Source organism: Mytilus californianus, unplaced genomic scaffold (genome assembly GCF_021869535.1).
Source record: "Mytilus californianus isolate M0D057914Y unplaced genomic scaffold, xbMytCali1.0.p SCAF_8, whole genome shotgun sequence".
Taxonomy (NCBI): domain Eukaryota; kingdom Metazoa; phylum Mollusca; class Bivalvia; order Mytilida; family Mytilidae; genus Mytilus; species Mytilus californianus.
The window spans coordinates 37,922,845-37,944,042 of record NW_026262734.1 but is presented as its reverse complement, the minus strand read 5'-3'; the positions used below and the strand labels follow the sequence as shown (position 1 = coordinate 37,944,042).

The 21,198-nt window shown below is 33.6% G+C and overlaps 1 protein-coding gene across 4 annotated transcripts; it reads left to right on the top strand.

The window, feature by feature from the left end:
• The first annotated feature begins 1,180 nt into the window (after window positions 1–1,180).
• Window positions 1,181–21,073, top strand: LOC127711686 (WSCD family member GA21586-like). 4 transcript variants are annotated; one of them, XM_052217798.1, is made up of 5 exons: window positions 1,181–1,346; window positions 6,830–6,908; window positions 14,680–15,018; window positions 17,738–17,977; window positions 20,674–21,073. In XM_052217798.1, the coding sequence occupies exons 3-5, from the start codon at window positions 14,733–14,735 to the stop codon at window positions 21,006–21,008; spliced, it is 861 nt and encodes a 286-aa protein (XP_052073758.1). In that variant the 5' UTR covers window positions 1,181–1,346; window positions 6,830–6,908; window positions 14,680–14,732; the 3' UTR covers window positions 21,009–21,073. The 4 variants fall into 4 exon arrangements, with proteins under 4 accessions (XP_052073758.1, XP_052073760.1, XP_052073761.1 ...); XM_052217800.1 differs by lacking the exons at window positions 1,181–1,346; window positions 6,830–6,908 and adding an exon at window positions 9,088–9,304; XM_052217801.1 differs by lacking the exons at window positions 1,181–1,346; window positions 6,830–6,908 and adding an exon at window positions 9,376–9,441.
• Window positions 21,074–21,198: the final 125 nt, after the last annotated feature.

Genomic DNA, 21,198 nt, shown 5'->3' with positions numbered 1-21,198 from the left:
CCGCCAATGGGTCTTAACACAGCGAAAAAATCCTGCACCCGGAGGCGGACTTCAGCTGGCCCCTAAACAATAACTATGACTATATAACTATTTAATGACTTATTGAATCGAACAAATAACAATATTTAGTATTTGTCAAAACAGTCTGTCTGTGAATAATGCAATAAATCACTTATTTTTCTTTATTTAAACGAACAGTCTTACACATTAATTGCCAATCTGTCTAATTATTTGCAGATTTAAGCAAAGAACTAGATCGATTGTGTATTGCTATTTAACAATCCAAGATGGCGGTATATAGTTAATCTACCATATGTAGACCAATGGAAACTAACACCTTGGTATAAAACGGAAAGACAAACAAGTCTACAAAACATTTATCATGTTTATAGTCGTGCCGGTTTCTTTAGCCGAATTTTATTGTTTGAAAGTTAGAACTTTTATAATCATAATAAATAATGTCGTAGTTCACTGTCACAATACTGGAAAGAGAACATCATGTTTTTTGTAATAATGCTGCGCGGCTTGTAATATGTTCATAATTTATTTAATATCTAAAGTTTTTCAGATGTATTCAAATGATATACAGTTTTTTTATATAAATTAATTCACTGTTTTCTGTATATACAATAGTTTGTACCGGTCGATATAGATGGACCCGTGTCCAACTAAATCAGATCCAAAGCCAAAATGTGTCTTAACAAGTTACATTTATCCGAATAAATTAATCAAATCACACACAATTTATTACGCAATGCACTTTACATAAAACATTGACGCATCATTGTAAGATGTACTTTTCACAAGGAATTACTTAAGCACAAGGCATATATGTTGCAAGGCACGTGTAGTTTTTTAGATATGGTTTTAGTCAAACAATATAAATATGACATTGGGATAAAGAGAAGAAAAAAGTGAAAAATAGAGACTTGCTGATGGCAGATCATATAAAAATGGCTTTAGATCTTGGTTGTTCTGATAGTTAAGATAATATGTAACAAACGACGTTTATGTTAGAAAATAGGCAAAGCATTGAGTTACGCAATCTGTTGAAAATAAACACGATAAAGCGATGTAATTTCCGCTCTCAGGTTATGTAAAGTTCAATAAAATATGAAACAGAACACTTGTGTACTTATAATTGTGAGTTTGATTAATGATGATTGCCAATAAACTTCTTAACAACACACACTTTTAAGATTCTATCGAAAAACCAATAAACCAGCTGCATTTATTACATGTACGACGTTAAGTCTGTATTATACCATGCACTGATTCTGTACTATTGACTGTGTTTAATCATAGATGGGTTTATACGTCTATCATGGATTATTCTATACCTAACGGTAAGTCCTTTTCCTTTATTTTTGCAAACCGTTTCACGAGTCTTTCATGACTTGCGTATAAAAATAATTTAAACATAGAATATCTATTAACGGTTTAACCAATACCAATTTGATGAAAGTTTTTTTAAAGGTAAAAACAGAATCCGTAAGCTGTAAAACCTCATTTTGTTATGTTTTTATTACCAACTAGAAAACAGATTGTTTAATACATAAAAAACGAAATCGGTGACCCTATGTATATCAATCAAACATATATTTTTTTAAGAAAAATGTATGCATTTAGTTTTAGTAATTCGAAGAAAATTAAGAATGTTTTTCGTCGATTTTATGCGTTTCTATACATATGTTCACTTATTTTGAATATTTCAGAAAAAGAGGAATAAATACATTGTTTTTCGAGTTTCAATTCGGGTATAGATAGTTTAATGAAGATTTATGCAACATATGACAAAAATCAGAGACATGATCCATGAACTGTAACTTGACCGGAAGTAAAATTTCGATGAACACATTGAATCTCCATATTCCTACAATTCTGTTGTAATGGCAAAGGCCTTGTTTAAATACTAGTTAAAGACGCAAGTTCATAATAATATTATTCTCTCTAAAATATAACGAAATATAGACAAAAATCAGAGACATGATCCATGAACTGTAACTTGACCGGAAGTAAAATTTCGATGAACACATTGAATCTCCATATTCCTACAATTCTGTTGTAATGGCAAAGGCCTTGTTTAAATACTAGTTAAAGACGCAAGTTCATAATAATATTATTCTCTCTAAAATATAACGAAATATAGTTTTTTCTAAACTTTTTGTATCAGGAGTACCAAATGAAAGTTATTTCAGAAACAAGACTTTGTTGTGTGCATCGAAACACACACACGCAAAATATTTTTCGAAATGTGCATCTACTTCATAATGTCTACACCTTGTAATTATTCATTTCGAAAGTTTATTTTTCATTATTGGGGCTCAAAACCATAGTTGCCAAGTTTTGTAGGATAATAAAGATTTCTTAAACTCGTACGCGTCATTATTCAATGTGTCTTATTATAATCTTAATTATTTTGCATTGAATGAATGGTTTTCCGCTGAAAGAATGAGATTTAAAATTTTTCTAGATCGAGTTCGTCAATATCTTCGTTCCAATGATGAGGCTTTTTTTTTTAATAGCCACATTGTTTTTTCTTTATAAGCAGAATTATTTTCTTAATATACATAATTCTTTTCTAAAAAAAAAGATACAACACTTTTCTATATTTTTAATCATTATTAAAGAAATCTAAGTTAATTTAAGAATTGGATGCTTCTCTTTGGGGTGTTGACCGATTTGGAAGTACATTTTGTAAGAAGCGCTTCATACTAAAATTTTGCACACGTCGACGCTTTTACAACCCTATAAAATCAAATCTTATAATTTGTATTTTATGATGCAACCATGAAATAATGAGTTATATCAAATTATTCGTTTTTTTCCTATACATTGTTGTGACATTGTCTCGAGAAGCACGTGCTGTCATAAATGTTGCATTTTATTGGGAAATAAAATCTAATTCTGGAATGCCTCTCGATTGCTGTCAGCCATGCAAAGCATCAAAAGTAAGGATTGTTATGAAACATACATGTAGTTTAATTATTAATGTATTTTTCTCATATAAAAAAAACCAATTGCATGATTAGGAAACATCTTTCATGAAACACTCGGTCGATTATCTGACAATCGAAATGGTCATTTTGTTGCATGAGCACTTAACGTGTCCTAACCAATCCTATGATGACAAAAACATTTAAACGCTGAAATCAAACACAATGGCAATTGTAAGTGAAAAATACCATTTCGCAATTTTACTCAAAATATCGATGTTGACACCATATATGACAAGGAACAGTTAAATATCATAAGCAAATACTAGAAATTTGGGGATGAATAAAAAGTTTATCATAAATCTATTGTTGACTTTTGATGTCAGTTGATACAATGATATAATAACCCCAGAAATATAACAAATATCTGTGGTTAATAAATAATTTTCTTTAATTCTTTGGCAATTTAACCCTTTCTGGACCCATTGTTTAAAAAAATTCAATCAACGTGTGGATGCCTATAATCTCAGTAGATGATTGGTTAAGTTAAAAGGTCATAACCTTTATTAGCTCTCTGGATGAATCGACAACTTTATAAAAACTTTTACTATACGGAAATAGTTCGACCTTCAGAAATTGTTGTTTAAGTTAAATTGTTTACTATTCCATGTGAATATCTATTTTATAAAATGCAAATGAATGTTTTTGATTAAAGGTGGTCTTTTAACAATGTTTGCTTCCATTTGATCCAGCAATACATAAATGAAGGTTTTGCGCATCAATTTCGTTAGTGTATGACGTAAAAATCAGAAAGGTGGAAGGCACTCGAAGGTGAAATGAAATGTTTTCATAATTATTAGAGAAAGAGATTCTTACAAAGTAACTCGTGAATTATCGGATTTATCCAATCTCGATACTAAGTAGTTAAATTATCGAATTTTAAAGTCGGACTTTAAAATTCGATAATTTAACTTCTCGATTCGATAAATCCGATAATCTACTGTTACCCATGTAAGAATCTATATGCATTAACCTCACCAAACGTCAATAATTGTTTATCATCATAGGGTGCTGACATATTGGGTCGATCTAAACAAACTGGTGTGGATGCCATACAGTGATTATAGATTCTCGTAAACGGATTAAGCTTATGCACAAAGGACTACAGCAGCTAATTGTATCAAAAGATGTGATATATTGGGGTAAATTGAACAATCCTACTGCTGGAAAATAAACCAGATTTATGAAATGCACACCTCTCTTGAATCCAAAATGCAGTGATATACCCTTTAAGGTCCATGAACCCCTGAAATATAAGCATTTTGAAAAAAAGTGTTATATTACATCCTTTTTCGTCTGATTGATGCAATTAGTGCCCGCCTGGAATCCCATTTCAATGGTATCTATGGAAATGAATCTTTCAACATGACTGACTTATAACTAGTAGTTATTTTTTGTTGATATTTTACTCGGTAACTTTAAGTGATATGTTTACTGCCTCATTGGAGGTAACTCCTTCGTTAGTTTTATTGGTTGTTAACATTCATAGGACAAACTCTAAAACATTATCTGTTTGTGGTGCCTGACACTATGCAGCTGGATATGTACGTAGACAAATTTCCATGTGAATAATGTCCTTTTTCATGCAGAATGTTTTATTTTTTATTATTTTTAAAAAGGAAGAAAAGAATAAAAATGTTAAATGTTAAATGAAAATAACACATTATCAATTTCGTGCGTTCGAAGCGCTTTTCTGGATTAACCCTCACCAGGGACGTTCACACAACAAACATCTGAAAGCCAATCAAATATCAAAGTAATTAAGGTTAGTATAATTTTTACAGATAACAAATCGACCTTTTTTCTATATTTCTAAATTAAAGTACGATACACATTTTTTTCTCTTCCCTTTTAGATCCGATACAAAATGTTTTTTTTTATTAAGGCACTAAAATTTAACAGCAATCAAACTTTAATGGAAACGCAGTACCTCGTCTCAAAGTATTTGTTTTACAATTTTATTAAATTTTTCACATAAAATACTGCCATATATGTTACACATTTTGTTTTAGGCTGAGCAATACATTAATCAATAATTACGGATGTTTATAATGTATATATTCTATACTTAAGTTTAATGTATGTAAGTGATGCCTATGGAAGCATTAAGGGGATACATAAATCTAGTCTGAGGGGAAATCGCTTCCATCCATTAAGCTTGGTTTACATTTGGACAAGGAATGACAGGTTCACACTAAATTCATGTTTACGATACGTTTTTAAAGGAGGATAAATGACAATGAAATTGCAAATAATGTATTTATTTCTTCAGCTCACCACAGTTTTAGATTTTTGTTTAGTGCAGAAACCTGCTTTTATATGTCTAGGTCCATCGAAAAATAATAATTTCATACAAGTACTAGGAAATTATGTTTCGGTAATTTCTGGACAATTTGCATAAGTCAGAAAGCAAATGATTATTATGCCCCCGCCATCAGCGGAGGGGGCATTAAGTGTTACCCTTGTCCGTCTGTACATACGCCTGTCCGTCCGTACGTACGTCCTAAAATTGGTTTCCGTTCTCTAACTTTAGTTTGTCTATAATACCAAATGTTATGAAACTTATACACAATGCTTATGACCACAAAATACAGATCAATTTCGAATTTGGGTGGCGTCACTTTTACCGTTCTCGAGTTATGCCCCTTTATAACGTTATATGCAAGCTGGGGTACCATCTGTGTCCCATAGACACACTATCCATTTTTTTTACTGATCACAACTGCTACGGTCTGCAGTGTACATTGTAGGGATTGTTTAACAGAGCCTTTTCTTTTTTTTTAATCATATTAAATATGCATGATATATTTGCCACTGGACGTTTAAAAGAAACTTAAAGGTTGCATCATTGTAGATATACTAAACCCCTGGTCATATGACTCCATACTTTTAATAACTAGGACCCAACCCATTTCAGTAGATAATGTCGAAGTTCTGAATGTGTATAATCTAACCAGATTTCGTAATTCCTGCTATCTAGTTTTCCGAACGATTAATACAATCATATATGGTCTTATACTTTTCAACATAGGATGCCAAAAACAACAATATATGTGTTTAATATTCATTTACGATTTGTAATCTCAGCGTTACTATATAGATTCCTTTTGCTTTTGTTTTTTACTGAAAGATGCATTTTGATTTTGATTTAATTTTTTATGAAATTGCGTATTCCTGAATAACAGTAGTGCTGTTTCTGTTCAATCGTTTTATCGCAATAAATGTCTTTAATACATTTCAATTGTAAGAAGAATCGTGAACAACAAAGTTAAAAACCTATTAATTTTAGGAAGCTATACATGAATATGTACTGACCTCTTGCATATTGGTAGACATCAAGTATATGGTGTTGTATTCTCAGTACCTTATGTCAGCCATCTTTGATTTGGCGGCCATATTGGATTTTATTTCGTGGCTCTTTATCCAAAAAATGTTCATTAGTATCATAACTAACACTGTGCAAAGTTTCATGCTTTTACCATAAAGTGATCAATTATACCAATATATAGGACTTAGCTGCTGGACTATTTTAATATATTCAAAATAATACAATTACTCTTGTACAAATTGAATTTTCTGGAAACAAATTAAACTCCAAGATTAGATAAATGTACCTTTGGCAATATTTCTAGTTAATTTTCTTAGAACTTAAATGTACCTTTGGCAATATTTCTAGTTAAATTTCAGAACTTGGTAATCTTGCATATATTTGATACATTTTATGGTCTCTTGTTTTTAGTACAATTAAATTTGCATTTTTCAATCGTGCATTAAAAGCTGGTGATCTATTTAGCTATATATTAAAACTTGAAAACAGGCATTGATTATTTCAGTCAACAGATTTCCAATAAACAAGGAGGAATGTTCTTATTACAGCAGATTTACTCGAGTGTGTGCAACTAACAAACAAAGGTAAGGTTTTTTTTAATTTTCTAGTTGGGTCATGAAATCAGTATAACCTTTGTTGACAACCTATTGAATAAAATAACGATGCTTTCTACATGTACTTGCCAATAAAACCATTTGACGGATGACACAATGATGACTGAAGATACATGTCAATAGAAGTTTAGAATAAATTTAAAAGAAACAATTTAAGTAAATAAATACATAGTTTGCACCGCTTTTTACGTACATTTTATACATTTATAGACCTATTTCACACGACTATACCTATTCCATCAACCCAATGCTTAAAATTAAAATTAAAAACATCTTAAACATGACATATGATAAGTACCGAGGAGGTTTCTACAGGCACTTGGAAAATTGACAAGCTTGTTTATATATTTACAATTAATATACTAGTAATAAAGATTTTGTGGTACCCCTAACAAACTAGAAAAGCATAACTTTAATTCACGAAGTACACAGTCAAATATTTCAGCTGTAAATTATCACTGCGTCTGCTACATTGTAGTATAAACGTATTATATTGATGTCTGTGCACACAATGCCTTTTCCGCAAGAAGATATATTTTGTGTTGCCGTTTACACGAGACCCGTTCGTGTTTATAGTTTTACCAGGTTTCATTTTGGGAAATGCCCGATACAATTCAAAACGAATTAGTTTCATACAAAAAGTACCTAAATATTTTTATTCAAAGCGAATGCAATGAGTAAGTATCAGGGGGCTGATAATTGAATTCTTCATTCATCCTAATCTGATATATTTCTGCAGTTGTACGGTTGTTTGATTGATAATGGCTTAACGTTGTGTCAGCACGAAATGAATATTATATAAGTACGTATCATTATGGTAAAAGTACATATAGTAATAGATGAATATTCTTAACCGAAAACAACGAGTGATTTTCTAGTCTCATAATAAACTCATCATAGGTTCCAGGATTAAAATTTTGTATGCCATACGCGCGTTTCGTCTACAAAAGACTCATTAGTGACGCTCGAATCAAAAAGGTTAAAAAGGCCAAATAAAGTACGAAAGGTGTTGCTAAATACAGCTAAGGCAATCTATTCCTGGGATTATAGAAAATCCTAATATATACTAAGTATATAAAATATTTACTGTGTACAGTATCGTTCTCCATAAGGATCCGTCACCTTGGTGACTGCTATCTACTTACAAGTCACAATGTCGTGAAGCAACATACTAGACATACTAGTGCAGAATATATTAGTAATTTGTAATAAATTTTTACAAATTACCAATATGTTCTGCACTAGTATGTTGCTTCACGTTTTTCCTTCACACAAACATAATAATTATGTTTGTATGAAGGAAAAAAAAAGGGGGGGGGGGGGGGGTCGGGACGTGTTTATGTTCGTGAAAGAAAATTAGAAAGGATCTTTGTTATATGATATGAGGAATCGATTGGAGTCTAAAAAAACATGTACATTCTGAAATAAACATAATTATTTATGTTACTATAATTAAAATCTTTTCTTTTGCGTAGAAATTGATTTTCTGTAAATTAATGATATCCGCAAACCGATCCATCTATCATGTCGTAATAGCTAGTATAGGGGTAATTATCAATAAGAATTATTGCCGACTTAGTCTGTCAAATTAACGAGTGTAATCTCCCAATAAGTACTGTTAAGCATATATTCTAACACGTTTTGCTATGACAATACATTTGTACATTAACCATAGTGTTCTTGGTTGTTTCTATCTATGATATAATCATGGCCACTTTTTTTTTGTGGAGGGACCGGAAGTATTGTGATGTGTTTCTGTTGATCTCTTTCGTTCCGTCAAAATGACATCAGAGAAAGACATATTATAAAAACGTCTGAGAACAAGTTAATTAAACGGCCATAGTAAAACATTTACAGGCGACTATACAATATATCAAGCTCTAAATCGTTCCAAGTCTATAAAAGTTATAAATAAAAACAGAAACAATCAAAGACCTGACATTTACATCCAACAGTGGATCTGCGTTCAGCCTTTTGTTTCTATCAATGACCCCTCATCAATCGCAAATCGATGCCGTGGTACTCGACCTATCCCCTTGCTTCAACTGTTACTTATTAAAAACATCACCAATACATCCCAATACAGATAAAACAACACTAATATATCATTTACATGTAAATAATTACCTATCAGGTCATATAATGCAGAAGATAAAAAGCTTTGTCGGGAAGCTATAAATATGCACAAGATAAATCTACTACGCCTATTGGCATATACTGATTTGTTTTGATAATTATCTGTGTTATGATATAAACCTTATATAGACTGGTACAGTACAGAACGAAGATATATTTCAGTGGTGAACTTCATAATTTATTTTCAAAAATATAGGATTAATAACAAACAAAAGTACGCAGTCGCAATTGTAAGTATTTGTAATCTTTTAAAACAAGATTAGTTTTTAGTTCTAAATTAAGGCATGAGGAGTTTACCTATGTTGAAATCTCATAAATAGATTAAGGCGATTAAATCAAGAGTACACACACAAACTGAGGGAATCACGTGAGTATCAAAAGGAGAGGGACCGGGAGCGACGACAGGGTAAGCGCCTCGAGCTCATGCTGTGCATTCATCACCCGTCATCTCGTCTATTCAAGTACATGCATCTAGAAAATGAAATTACGTAATAAACTCAGGTTACAGAATATATACTATTAATTACATTAAATAAGTGGTAAACAACTTGTGTGTATATGATAATATGTGAAAGTAGTCATTTAATAATAATTTTAAAGATTCACTGTACACACTAACCTGCTAACGTATATATAGCTAAATGTTAGCTTTGTAGCTTAATGACAAATCTGAGGGTTTTACAGAAAAGGGAATAATGGGCAAAAATTGCAGAATAAAGAAAAGAAAATATAAAAAATAGAGAAACAAGGCTAAAAATATAACGAATAGAGAATAACGGGGTGCTTAAATATAAAGAATAGAGAATAACGGGGTGCTTAAATATAAAGAATAGAGAACAACAGTCAACATTTATGAAGAATAGAGGAAAATGACCTAAAGAGTTCAAGAATATTACAGAAATAAAGAACCTCCATACCCTGATCCCCATATCTCAATAAGATCATCCATACCCTGATCCCCATATCTCAATAAGATCATCCATACCCTGATCCCCATATCTCAATAAGATCATCCATACCCTGATCCCCATATCTCAATAGGATCATCCATACCCTGATCCCCATATCTCAATAGGATCATCCATACCCTGATCCCCATATCTCAATAGGATCATCCATACCCTGATCCCCATATCTCAATAAGAACCTCGATACCCTGATCCCCATATCTCAATAAGAACCTCCATACCCTGATCCCCATATCTCAATACGAACCTCCATACCCTGATCCCCATATCTCAATAAGATCATCCATACCCTGATCCCCATATCTCAATAAGAACCTCCATACCCTGATCCCCATATCTCAATAAGAACCTCCATACCCTGATCCCCATATCTCAATAAGATCATCCATACCCTGATCCCCATATCTCAATAAGAACCTCCATACCCTGATCCCCATATTTCAATAAGAACCTCCATACCCTGATCCCCATATCTCAATAAGAACCTCCATACCCTGATCCCCATATCTCAATAGGATCATCCATACCCTGATCCCCATATCTCAATAAGAACATCCATACCCTGATCCCCATATTTCAATAAGAACCTCCATACCCTGATCCCCATATCTCAATAAGAACCTCCATACCCTGATCCCCATATCTCAATAAGATCATCCATACCCTGATCCCCATATCTCAATAGGATCATCCATACCCTGATCCCCATATCTCAATAAGAACATCCACACCCTGATCCCCATATCTCAATAAGATCATCCATACCCTGATCCCCATATTTCAATAAGAACCTCCATACCCTGATCCCCATATCTCAATAAGAACCTCCATACCCTGATCCCCATATCTCAATAGGATCATCCATACCCTGATCCCCATATCTCAATAAGAACATCCATACCCTGATCCCCATATTTCAATAAGAACCTCCATACCCTGATCCCCATATCTCAATAAGAACCTCCATACCCTGATCCCCATATCTCAATCAGAACCTCCATACCCTGATCCCCATATCTCAATAGGATCATCCATACCCTGATCCCCATATCTCAATAAGAACATCCATACCCTGATCCCCATATCTCAATAAGATCATCCATACCCTGATCCCCATATCTCAATAAGAACCTCCATACCCTGATCCCCATATCTCAATAAGAACCTCCATACCCTGATCCCCATATCTCAATAGGATCATCCATATCCTGATCCCCATATCTCAATAAGAACCTCCATACCCTGATCCCCATATCTCAATAAGATCATCCATACCCTGATCCCCATATCTCAATAAGAACCTCCATACCCTGATCCCCATATCTCAATAAGAACCTCCATACCCTGATCCCCATATCTCAATAAGAACCTCCATACCCTGATCCCCATATCTCAATAGGATCATCCATACCCTGATCTCCATATCTCAATAGGATCATCCATACCCTGATCCCCATATCTCAATAAGAACCTCCATACCCTGATCCCCATATCCCAATAAGATCATCCATACCCTGATCCCCATATCCCAATAAGAACCTCCATACCCTGATCCCCATATCTCAATAGGATCATCCATACCCTGATCCCCATATCTCAATAAGAACCTCCATACCCTGATCCCCATATCTCAATAAGAACCTCCATACCCTGATCCCCATATCTCAATAAGAACCTCCATACCCTGATCCCCATATCTCAATAAGATCATCCATACCCTGATCCCCATATCTCAATAGGATCATCCATACCCTGATCCCCATATCTCAATAAGAACCTCCATACCCTGATCCCCATATCTCAATAAGAACCTCCATACCCTGATCCCCATATCTCAATAAGAACCTCCATACTCTGATCCCCATATCTCAATAGGATCATCCTTACCCTGATCTCCATATCTCAATAAGAACATCCATACCCTGATCCCCATATCTCAATAAGAACCTCCATACCCTGATCCCCATATCTCAATAAGAACCTCCATACCCTGATCCCCATATCTCAATAGGATCATCCATACCCTGATCCCCATATCTCAATAAGAACATCATACCCTGATCCCCATATCTCAATAAGAACCTCCATACCCTGATCCCCATATCTCAATAAGATCATCCATACCCTGATCCCCATATCTCAATAAGAACCTCCATACCCTGATCCCCATATCTCAATAAGAACCTCCATACTCTGATCCCCATATCTCAATAAGAACCTCCATACCCTGATCCCCATATCTCAATAAGAACATCCATACCCTGATCCCCATATCTCAATAAGAACCTCCATACCCTGATCCCCATATCCCAATAAGAACCTCCATATCCTGATCCCCATATCTCAATAAGAACCTCCATACCCTGATCCCCATATCTCAATAAGATCATCCATACCCTGATCCCCATATCTCAATAAGAACATCCATACCCTGATCCCCATATCTCAATAAGAACATCCATACCCTGATCCCCATCATATCTTAATAAGAACATCCATACCCTGATCCCCATATCTCAATAAGAACATCCATACCCTGATCCCCATATCTCATTAAGAACCTCCATACCCTGATCCCCATATCTCAATAAGATCATCCATACCCTGATCCCCATATCTCAATAAGAACATCCATACCCTGATCCCCATATCTCAATAAGATCATCCATACCCTGATCCCCATATCTCAATAAGATCATCCATACCCTGATCCCCATATCTCAATAAGATCATCCATACCCTGATCCCCATATCTCAGTAAGATCATCCATACCCTGATCCCCATATCTCAATAAGAACATCCATACCCTGATCCCCATATCTCAACAAGAACCTCCATACCCTGATCCCCATATCTCAATAAAATCATCCATATTCTTTAATTATAAAGAACAAATCATCTGTCATGTCTGTTGGTAAACGTATATCAATAGGACAGAAATCCCAAACCACTAGAAAAACATAAATGAAGATTTAGATGATTCAGTCTTGACTTTAAGACTCCTACATCATTCATCACATAGACTATAACCTTGATCTTTTATCAGTCTTTACACATTGATACAAGTGTATCAGTCAATCAGATATCACAGTCAGTCGTTTTATTTTCTTTATCTTGATCCCTGTATCAGCAATGATACATTTATACACATGTATATACATTTATTATGTACTTAATAGTACATATATATACGAGTAGATTTAATTTGTAAAACGTTCTGTGTCAGCAATCTGTCATGATATCGATATCAGTCACATGCTTTAACAAACCACAATAACAAATATATATACTAAAAGTATATATATTGAAGTGCATATGATGTAGCTATTTCAATATACAGCGTATCAACCCTCAGGAATTATATTAGTGTTTCGGGTTTAACAGGAGTGATATTGAAAAGGTCATGATCATTTTCTCTGACATAAACAATCACAAATTACAATTTAAGTGCAAGCAATCACATATTACACTATATGCTTCTATATTTACTCAAGTATGCATATACTAAACATGAATACAAAAAACGTTCTCTTATAAAAAAAACGGCACAGCACACTAACTGCTTTCTAAAGTATCGTCCGGAAATAGGACAGAAGATCTAGGACAATCGGAATTATTAGAAGAAAAACGAAAAGGTCAGGCCAAAACATCAAACCATATTTTTTTTTCTTTACAAAAAAAACATTTTTAATTGTTGAGTTTGTTTTTATATCTTGTAAAACAATTTATTGGCTATCAGTTTGATACAAAAATTTATCGATTTCATTTCTTATTAGGGAGCTACCATTTGATTTTTATGGGGGGCTAGGATGAAATTTTTTATCCTGCATTTTTTTAGTTGTAATCTTTGTCCTGTCTTTTTATTTTTCACTCTATTCGTTCCTGCATTTTTTTATTAGTTTATCCTGACTTTTTTTTACATAAATTGTCAACCTGCTTTTTGTTTTTAATTTGCAAAGTGTCTCATCCTGCCTTTTTTTTTTTAACTCAAAACCCCTGTCCTCCTTTTTTTTTAAATTTCATTCTAGCCCCCCCCCCCCCCCCCCCCCCCACCCCCCCCCCCCCCCTCCATAAAGATCAAATGGTAGCACCCTTAATACTACAGTAGAAAATAAAATCATTTTAAATCCACTTTATCTTCATAATATCCTAAAGTTGATATATGTTTAAAATAAATGCGTCTCCCAAAAGTATTGGCTACTTGCATTATATATCAGAGTATATCCCTATCGGAATTCCGAACAAAAGAAGCAATTCAGTTATTGCACTTTCAACGTGTGTACGGTGTTAGATATTGGTGTTATGTTAAAGAGTTTCAGCACGAATTAGGTAATATTAGTATATGATTTTCTAAACTGATAAATAATTTCCACCATGATGTGAATGGTGTATAGAATGTTTAGATTATAATAGCATAAAAATCAATAAAATGAAAAACAAAATGTATTGTTAACCTATATTTGGTCAATAAATGAATGCGTAATGTGAGATTTGAAAGTTGAAACATGATATAGAACAATCTATTAATTGTTCTAAACTAGTAAAACGAGGAAATTAATATGTTTTTCAGCATTAAAACTGTAAGACCTACTTATGTTGAATACAGAATAATACAAATTTTGCTTTACATTTTCAGTGGATGAGGTCTAGTACTAATTTGACTGTTTGAAGTTTCGGAAATGTTACCACATGTTCAGACGTCAACGTTGTTCAAAAACACTTGTGATTACAGTTGCCATCGCCGTGACCTATATTTTGGCGTGCAACCTTTTTACATTATATCACTTGTCTAAATCAAAGCCAAACTACTTCGTACACAAATATGGACTTTTATACCTAGGGCACCTACAAACATTTAAGAATTGGACTTGTAAACCAGTGCTACTTTCTAAGATCCCGCTGCCATCAACAGCCTTGGCTAGTTATCCAGGATCTGGAAATTCTTGGTTACGTCATTTACTTCAGCAGACGACAGGTAAGATAATTATAGACCTTCTGTTGCGCCTGTGCAAGATTTTTGTTCAGTTAGCCGTAATATAGAAAAAAAAACGTCGTTTTAAGTATAACTTAAGTGTCACTCACAAGGTTTTGGTTTAAGTTTGACTTTTTTTAAGTTAAAAAAAAACGAAATCCAATTTTTTGCATCAATTCGGGCGGTCTACCCAACCCTTTTATCCACCCCCGCCTAGGTAACTCCTTGAAATGGTTGAGTAAAGTGTTTTAAAATTTATAATAAATGGCTGCACAAGAGGAACAAGATACGCATATTGAAATTGTTGCAGAGTAAAAAAAAAACATTGTTTAAGATGAAAATAACTCTTTATAAATGTTGTGCGTCCGAAGAGCTTTACTAGACTTCCTTCACCATGAATGCTCAAACCTTGTAGAAGGCATCAAATCAGAAGAAACTTACCTCCCTTATCGCACATAAATGTAATATCAGATATTCAATTAAAATGTCATAAGTGAAAAACAATTGGAAACTCCAAACGGAGATTCACTAGGTACCTGTCCTACATGTGTCAGGAGCCTGTTGTTCAGTGGTCGTTTGTTGGTGTGGTTCATAGGTTTTTCTCGTTTCTCGTTTTTATATATATATTAGACCGTTGGTTTTCCTGTTTGAATTGTTGTACACTAGTCATTTTGTGGCCCTTTATAGCTTGCTGTTCGGTGTGAGCCAAGGCTCCGTGTTGAAGGCCGTACTTTGACCTATAATTGTTAACTTTTTATACACTGTGACTTGGATGGAGAGTTGTCTCATTGGCACTCATACCACATCTTCTTATTTACATATATTCCATCATATGATTTCAAAACAATAATCAGTTCTCAATTTCACTTAACACTGGTAATAATGAGGGTCTGGACGCGGTTTACAGAGAGAGAGAATAATGGGCCAATACCAGAGGCGGATTTAGGGGGGGGGGGTGGAATTTTGGTCGATTATTTAGGGAATCACTGAAGCATGACTAGAGCGGGCCCCCTCTTAGGCAGTCAGTGGTCCCCCCTTATGAAAATTTCTGAATCCGCCACTGAATACGACTGGCCAAAAAAAATAAAAAAACGTAGAGAATGATGGGATACTAAAATATAAAGAATAGAGAATAATGGGGGGCTAAAATATAAAAAATAGAAAATAATGGGGGGGGGGGGGGGGCTAAAATATAAAGAAAAGATAATAATGGGGGGGGGGCTAAAATATAAAGAATAGAGAATAATGGGGGGGAGCTAAAATATAAAGAATAGAGAATAATTGGCAAAATTTATAAAGAATAGAGAAGAATGGCTTCAAAAATTTTAAAATGCAGAATTGTAAGACCCCAATACAGACCCTCAATAATGTCTGAGGGACAACATTTCTTTATTTTATTATTTTCCTTGGGTGGCTGTCTTTGCGTAACACTATAAAATTAGAGTATGTGGTATGATTGCCAATGAGACAAATCTACGCCAGAGACCAAATGACGTAGAAGTAAGCAATTATAGTGATTACCGTACAGCCTTCAACATTGAGCAAAACCCATACCGCATAGCAAGATATTAAAAGCCATGAAATAACAAATGTAAAACAATTAAAAAAAAACAAAGTAACAGACTATATTTATAAGTATATTTTGAACAATATAAAAATAAGAAGATATGGTATGATTGCCAATGAGACAACTCTCCACAAGAGACCAAATGACACAGAAATTAACAACTATAGTTAACCGTACGGCCTTCAACAATGAGTAAAACCCATACCGCATAGTCAGCTATAAAAGGCCCCGAAATGACAAATGTAAAATATTTCAAACGAGAAAACTAACAGCCTGACTTATGTACAAAAAAATAAACGAAAAACAAATATGATATACAGCAACAAACGACAACCACTGAATTACAGGCTACTGACTTGGTACAGGCACATACAGAATGTGGCGAGATTAAACAAGTTTGAAGGCGCGCCAACCCTCCCCCTAACCTGGGACAGTGTACATCAGTCGATATTTGATATATTTGACAGAGTACAAATGCTACCAATAAGTTGAGGCACTGCAGTGACCACAAAATTGACTATGCCGACCATACCACTTGTAAAATGGTAATCTGTAGTGATCAAACAATTGACTATGCCGACCATACAACTTGTAAAGTGGTAATCTGTAGTGATCAAACAAGTGACTATGCCGACCATACAACTTGTAAAGTGGTAATCTGTAGTGATCAAACAATTGACTATGCTGACCATACAACAAAGTGGTAATCTTAATCGTTTTTTTTCTCATAATCTCGCTGGGGATAGTTTCAAAGTACGAGTATGGCGTTGGTGATACGTATTCGCAAAAATACAAGTCCCGACGTATTAACTTGGAAACAATCAAACACTATAAAGGCTAACGTTTGTTCCAATGTTGCGTTGTTTTAACGCTCGCAATTTTTTTGGCAATCATTTTTTATAACTGTTATGATAGAATTGAGAATGAAAACGGGGAATGTGTCAAAGAGACAACAACCCGACCAAACAGCTGGCCACTATAAATAATGATGTATACTAGTTCGTCGAAATGGACGCCACACTAAACTCCGAAACATATAAATGAACCAAAATTTAAAAAAGACTGACAAAGGCTAGCGATTCCTGACTTGGGACCTGACTTGATTTGTAATATTTTTTTAATGACTTTTTCTAAACGTCCTTTCTGTTATTGTAGGAATAGCAACAGGAAGTGAATATGTGGACTTTTCCTTGAAATATCATGGATTTTTAGGGGAAGGTATAACCAACTCTTCTGTTCTGGTTGTCAAGACTCATGAATATGGAAATACAACATTGTTAAAATATGACAGAGCTATTCTATTAATCAGAGCACCAGAAGAGGCACTTTTAGCAGAATTCAACAGAAGATACGCAGGTCATCTTGGGCATGCTCAGAAATTGCATTTTAAGAAAGGTATTTTTTATCAAAGCAAAATAAAGACAAATTATATTTCTTGGAAAGCAGGATATTTTGTTAGGGATTCGTGGCCTTTTGTTTGTCTATCAAAACAAAAAGAACATTCATCTACTTTTATCGTCACAAGATATTAAAATATCTTTTTAGAAATAGTGAAAAATTGGGGTATTTGCTTTAGTTTAAAGTTCGATTTAAATACAGTCATTGTACGGTGAATTATAGTTGCTTAAATTCGCTTTAAATAGATAGTGTTGGATAACTGTCGCTTTGGCAATCATACCACCTCTCCCTATTTTTATATTGACATTATTTATAAATACTTTGTGTACTTATTCAAAATACACCGATGATTATAAACGAATTCTACTGTTACTGGATATGAAATTAGATTATAACGCTAGCCAACTGTTGAGAGTTCCTATACTTATAGGTTTTATAACGAGTGAGAATTGGATATCGCTTGATATCAACTCGAGATATTTAATATCAATATACTCATAAACGAGCCTTCGGCGAGTTTATTATTACTATTTAAATTAGATAACAAGAGTTGATATGAAGCGATATCTAATTCTCATGAGTTATTAAACCTATTTTTGTTATGATCAACACTCTTATTGTGTTAAATAAAAAAAATCAGCAAATCGTTGATCTAGTCATTTGCACACATCAGTATGACGTCATATATCCTTTTCCGTCGTCAAACTTCAACATCAGATATTAAAAAAGATTTGAACGCTTCAGAATGCAATACAATTTTATAAAAAAAAGAAGATTTAATTTCCAGGTGAAAAGTGTGTTTGTTTTGTATATAGTTGAAGAAATCACATATGTCCGTTGTCATGAAAGTTAACAATCATCTAACGAATAGCCATCGCAATCGTCTCCAGATGCTGGATAAGCCAATCATAATTAACGCAATTTTCGTATCACATTCCGTGCAGTGTGATACGAGATATAATTCTTCTTGCAAGAAATAAATAACAGGCCACAATCATAAGAGAAAACATTGTTTTATTGTGGTGTACCACTAAATTCCTCATACATATAGAATAATGGCATTTTTGTTTTTGATGTATTTTGTAGTAACTTTATCAGCAATTAAGAATATCAAGCGAACCCGCTAGGGCGCTGATATTCGAGCTTACGAAGTCAGTATCAAAAAATAAAATGCCATTATTCTTTTTATCGGCAATTTGTCTTAACTGTATGCTTTTTGTTTTTATTTGGTTGAGAATATGAATTAAAATGAAATAGTAAGAAAAAATACTTTTACGTTTGGATAGTTGTTCGGTTGTATGAATGAAGTCGCGTGCATTTCATTGATCATTTGACGCGAATGGACGAGCACGTGACGTGACTGCGCTGACACATGACGTCATTATCTAATTATTTAATTTTGGATGAAACACGTCTTCTGATTGTCAATCAGCTCATAGACATAATTTTGTCATGTGACCGTGACGTCATCAACGTTTTTCATGATTTACTCCTTAAAAATGGACTTTAGAATTAACTGAATTATAAGTACTGACTGCAATATTTTTTCTGTCTATTCGAAATAACCTCAAAAAAAGTCCTGTCCATGATCATAAAAATATTAGGCAGTAAGATCAAAGGGAAATTGTTAAGATTGCCGATAAATTATCTACTTGGTTGATAACTGATAAGGATCTGCAATTAAATGATTCCAGAACAGTACACTGTAAAATTAGGTTTACCTGTGGCTATCGGTACAACTATAAACGAACTTCAAAGGTTGTTATCGTTTGAACGTGATAAATTAGATGTTAAATACAATTGGTATAATATGGTAAGTGTTTTCCTTGCGGCTCTTCCGTCGAGGTTGTTTATATGTTAAGCTCTTTTTCTTTTTTATTGTACTTTGTATAAAAAATAAGAAATCTTGAGCATATCAAATGTCATTGTAATAAAAGTTTTCATATTGAAGTGTTTCAATACTTGTTTGCCTACCAATAGAAAGAACTGTTTGGATATGATGAAAAAGTGGTAGGGCCAATTTTCCCTACGTTTATGCAACACCAGGGCTATGTTTAAAAGTCTTTCAATCTCTACTTGAATTCGCAGTATCACATCCTAATGTGTGTACTTAAAGGTTAATTAGTCTAACAAATTAGAAACACCTCAAGTTAGCCAAACACCGCAATTTTGACAGTCTTAGACACATTTTAAGTACTTATCCAAAACAAGAAGAACACCGTTAATCAAAACCAAACTTATGTTTGAAGTTTATCTTTCAGACAACAATTACTTTAATTTTGGTTCAAGACATATTATTATACTTTGATGCAAATTTGACAGAAACACGTAGATTTGAAGAGCATTTTAATTTGAATATTTTAAGATTTTGATATACAGAAGACTCTTTCATATTCAATTTCTAGTAGGATTTGACAACTCATAGACTTGAGTTCGTGAGCATGTTGAGAGAACGAAAACAGTGGAAATTGACCCTACTTTTTTTCACAATAAACATATTGTTTATTATTAAAATAATGGTGAGAATATTGAAAAATCCCATTTCAGAAACACTTTCTGGTAGCATACAAATATATTAAGAACTATAGCGTTTTTAAATTTCATAACTAAAATATTACTTATATGTTACTATAGTTAATGAATTATATATATATATTAATGTTTGCACTCATTATTAATTTGACTCTTTACAGAATGGAAGCCATTTTTGTTCGAGGAAATGGACAATTGGTATAATTTCAATAAAAGATGGTTGACCTTCAAAGGACAACTATATGTTGTAAAGTATGACAAGCTTATACAAAATACGTCAATGGAGATAGTGGCCTTATTGAAATTCTTAAACATATCCGTGTCCAGTAAAGAATTGTTGTGTGTTGTCCGAAATGTTGACGGTCATTTCAAACGGCCAGGGACTTATCATAATTATTCCGGTCAGAAATTGTATCAACCGACAATAAAACAGACATTGGCTGCATACTGGAGAGAAATTACAATGTTAGTGCATAAAAAACAGCTAGGTTTTTAATTATTAAATGCCAACCTACTGCTGTTTTTGAACATATTTAGGTAATAAAATTTATTTGTACATAATTTGTATGAAAGCAATACCGTAGAAATAGATCGTGTGTAAGGAATCAATGGATTTTCTAGACCTGACCGACATTGTTTTTCTATCCTCGTTTCCTGTAACAATAAACTCCTCATAGATACACACA

Bases quoted from the DNA above. Each gene is read 5' to 3' on its own strand.
- LOC127711686 (XM_052217798.1), top strand. From the start codon at position 14,733: ATGTTCAGACGTCAACGTTGTTCAAAAACACTTGTGATTACAGTTGCC. The intron at 15,019-17,737 runs GTAAGATAATTA...CTGTTATTGTAG, and splicing joins TTTACTTCAGCAGACGACAG to GAATAGCAACAGGAAGTGAA. The intron at 17,978-20,673 runs GTATTTTTTATC...GACTCTTTACAG, and splicing joins GAAATTGCATTTTAAGAAAG to AATGGAAGCCATTTTTGTTC.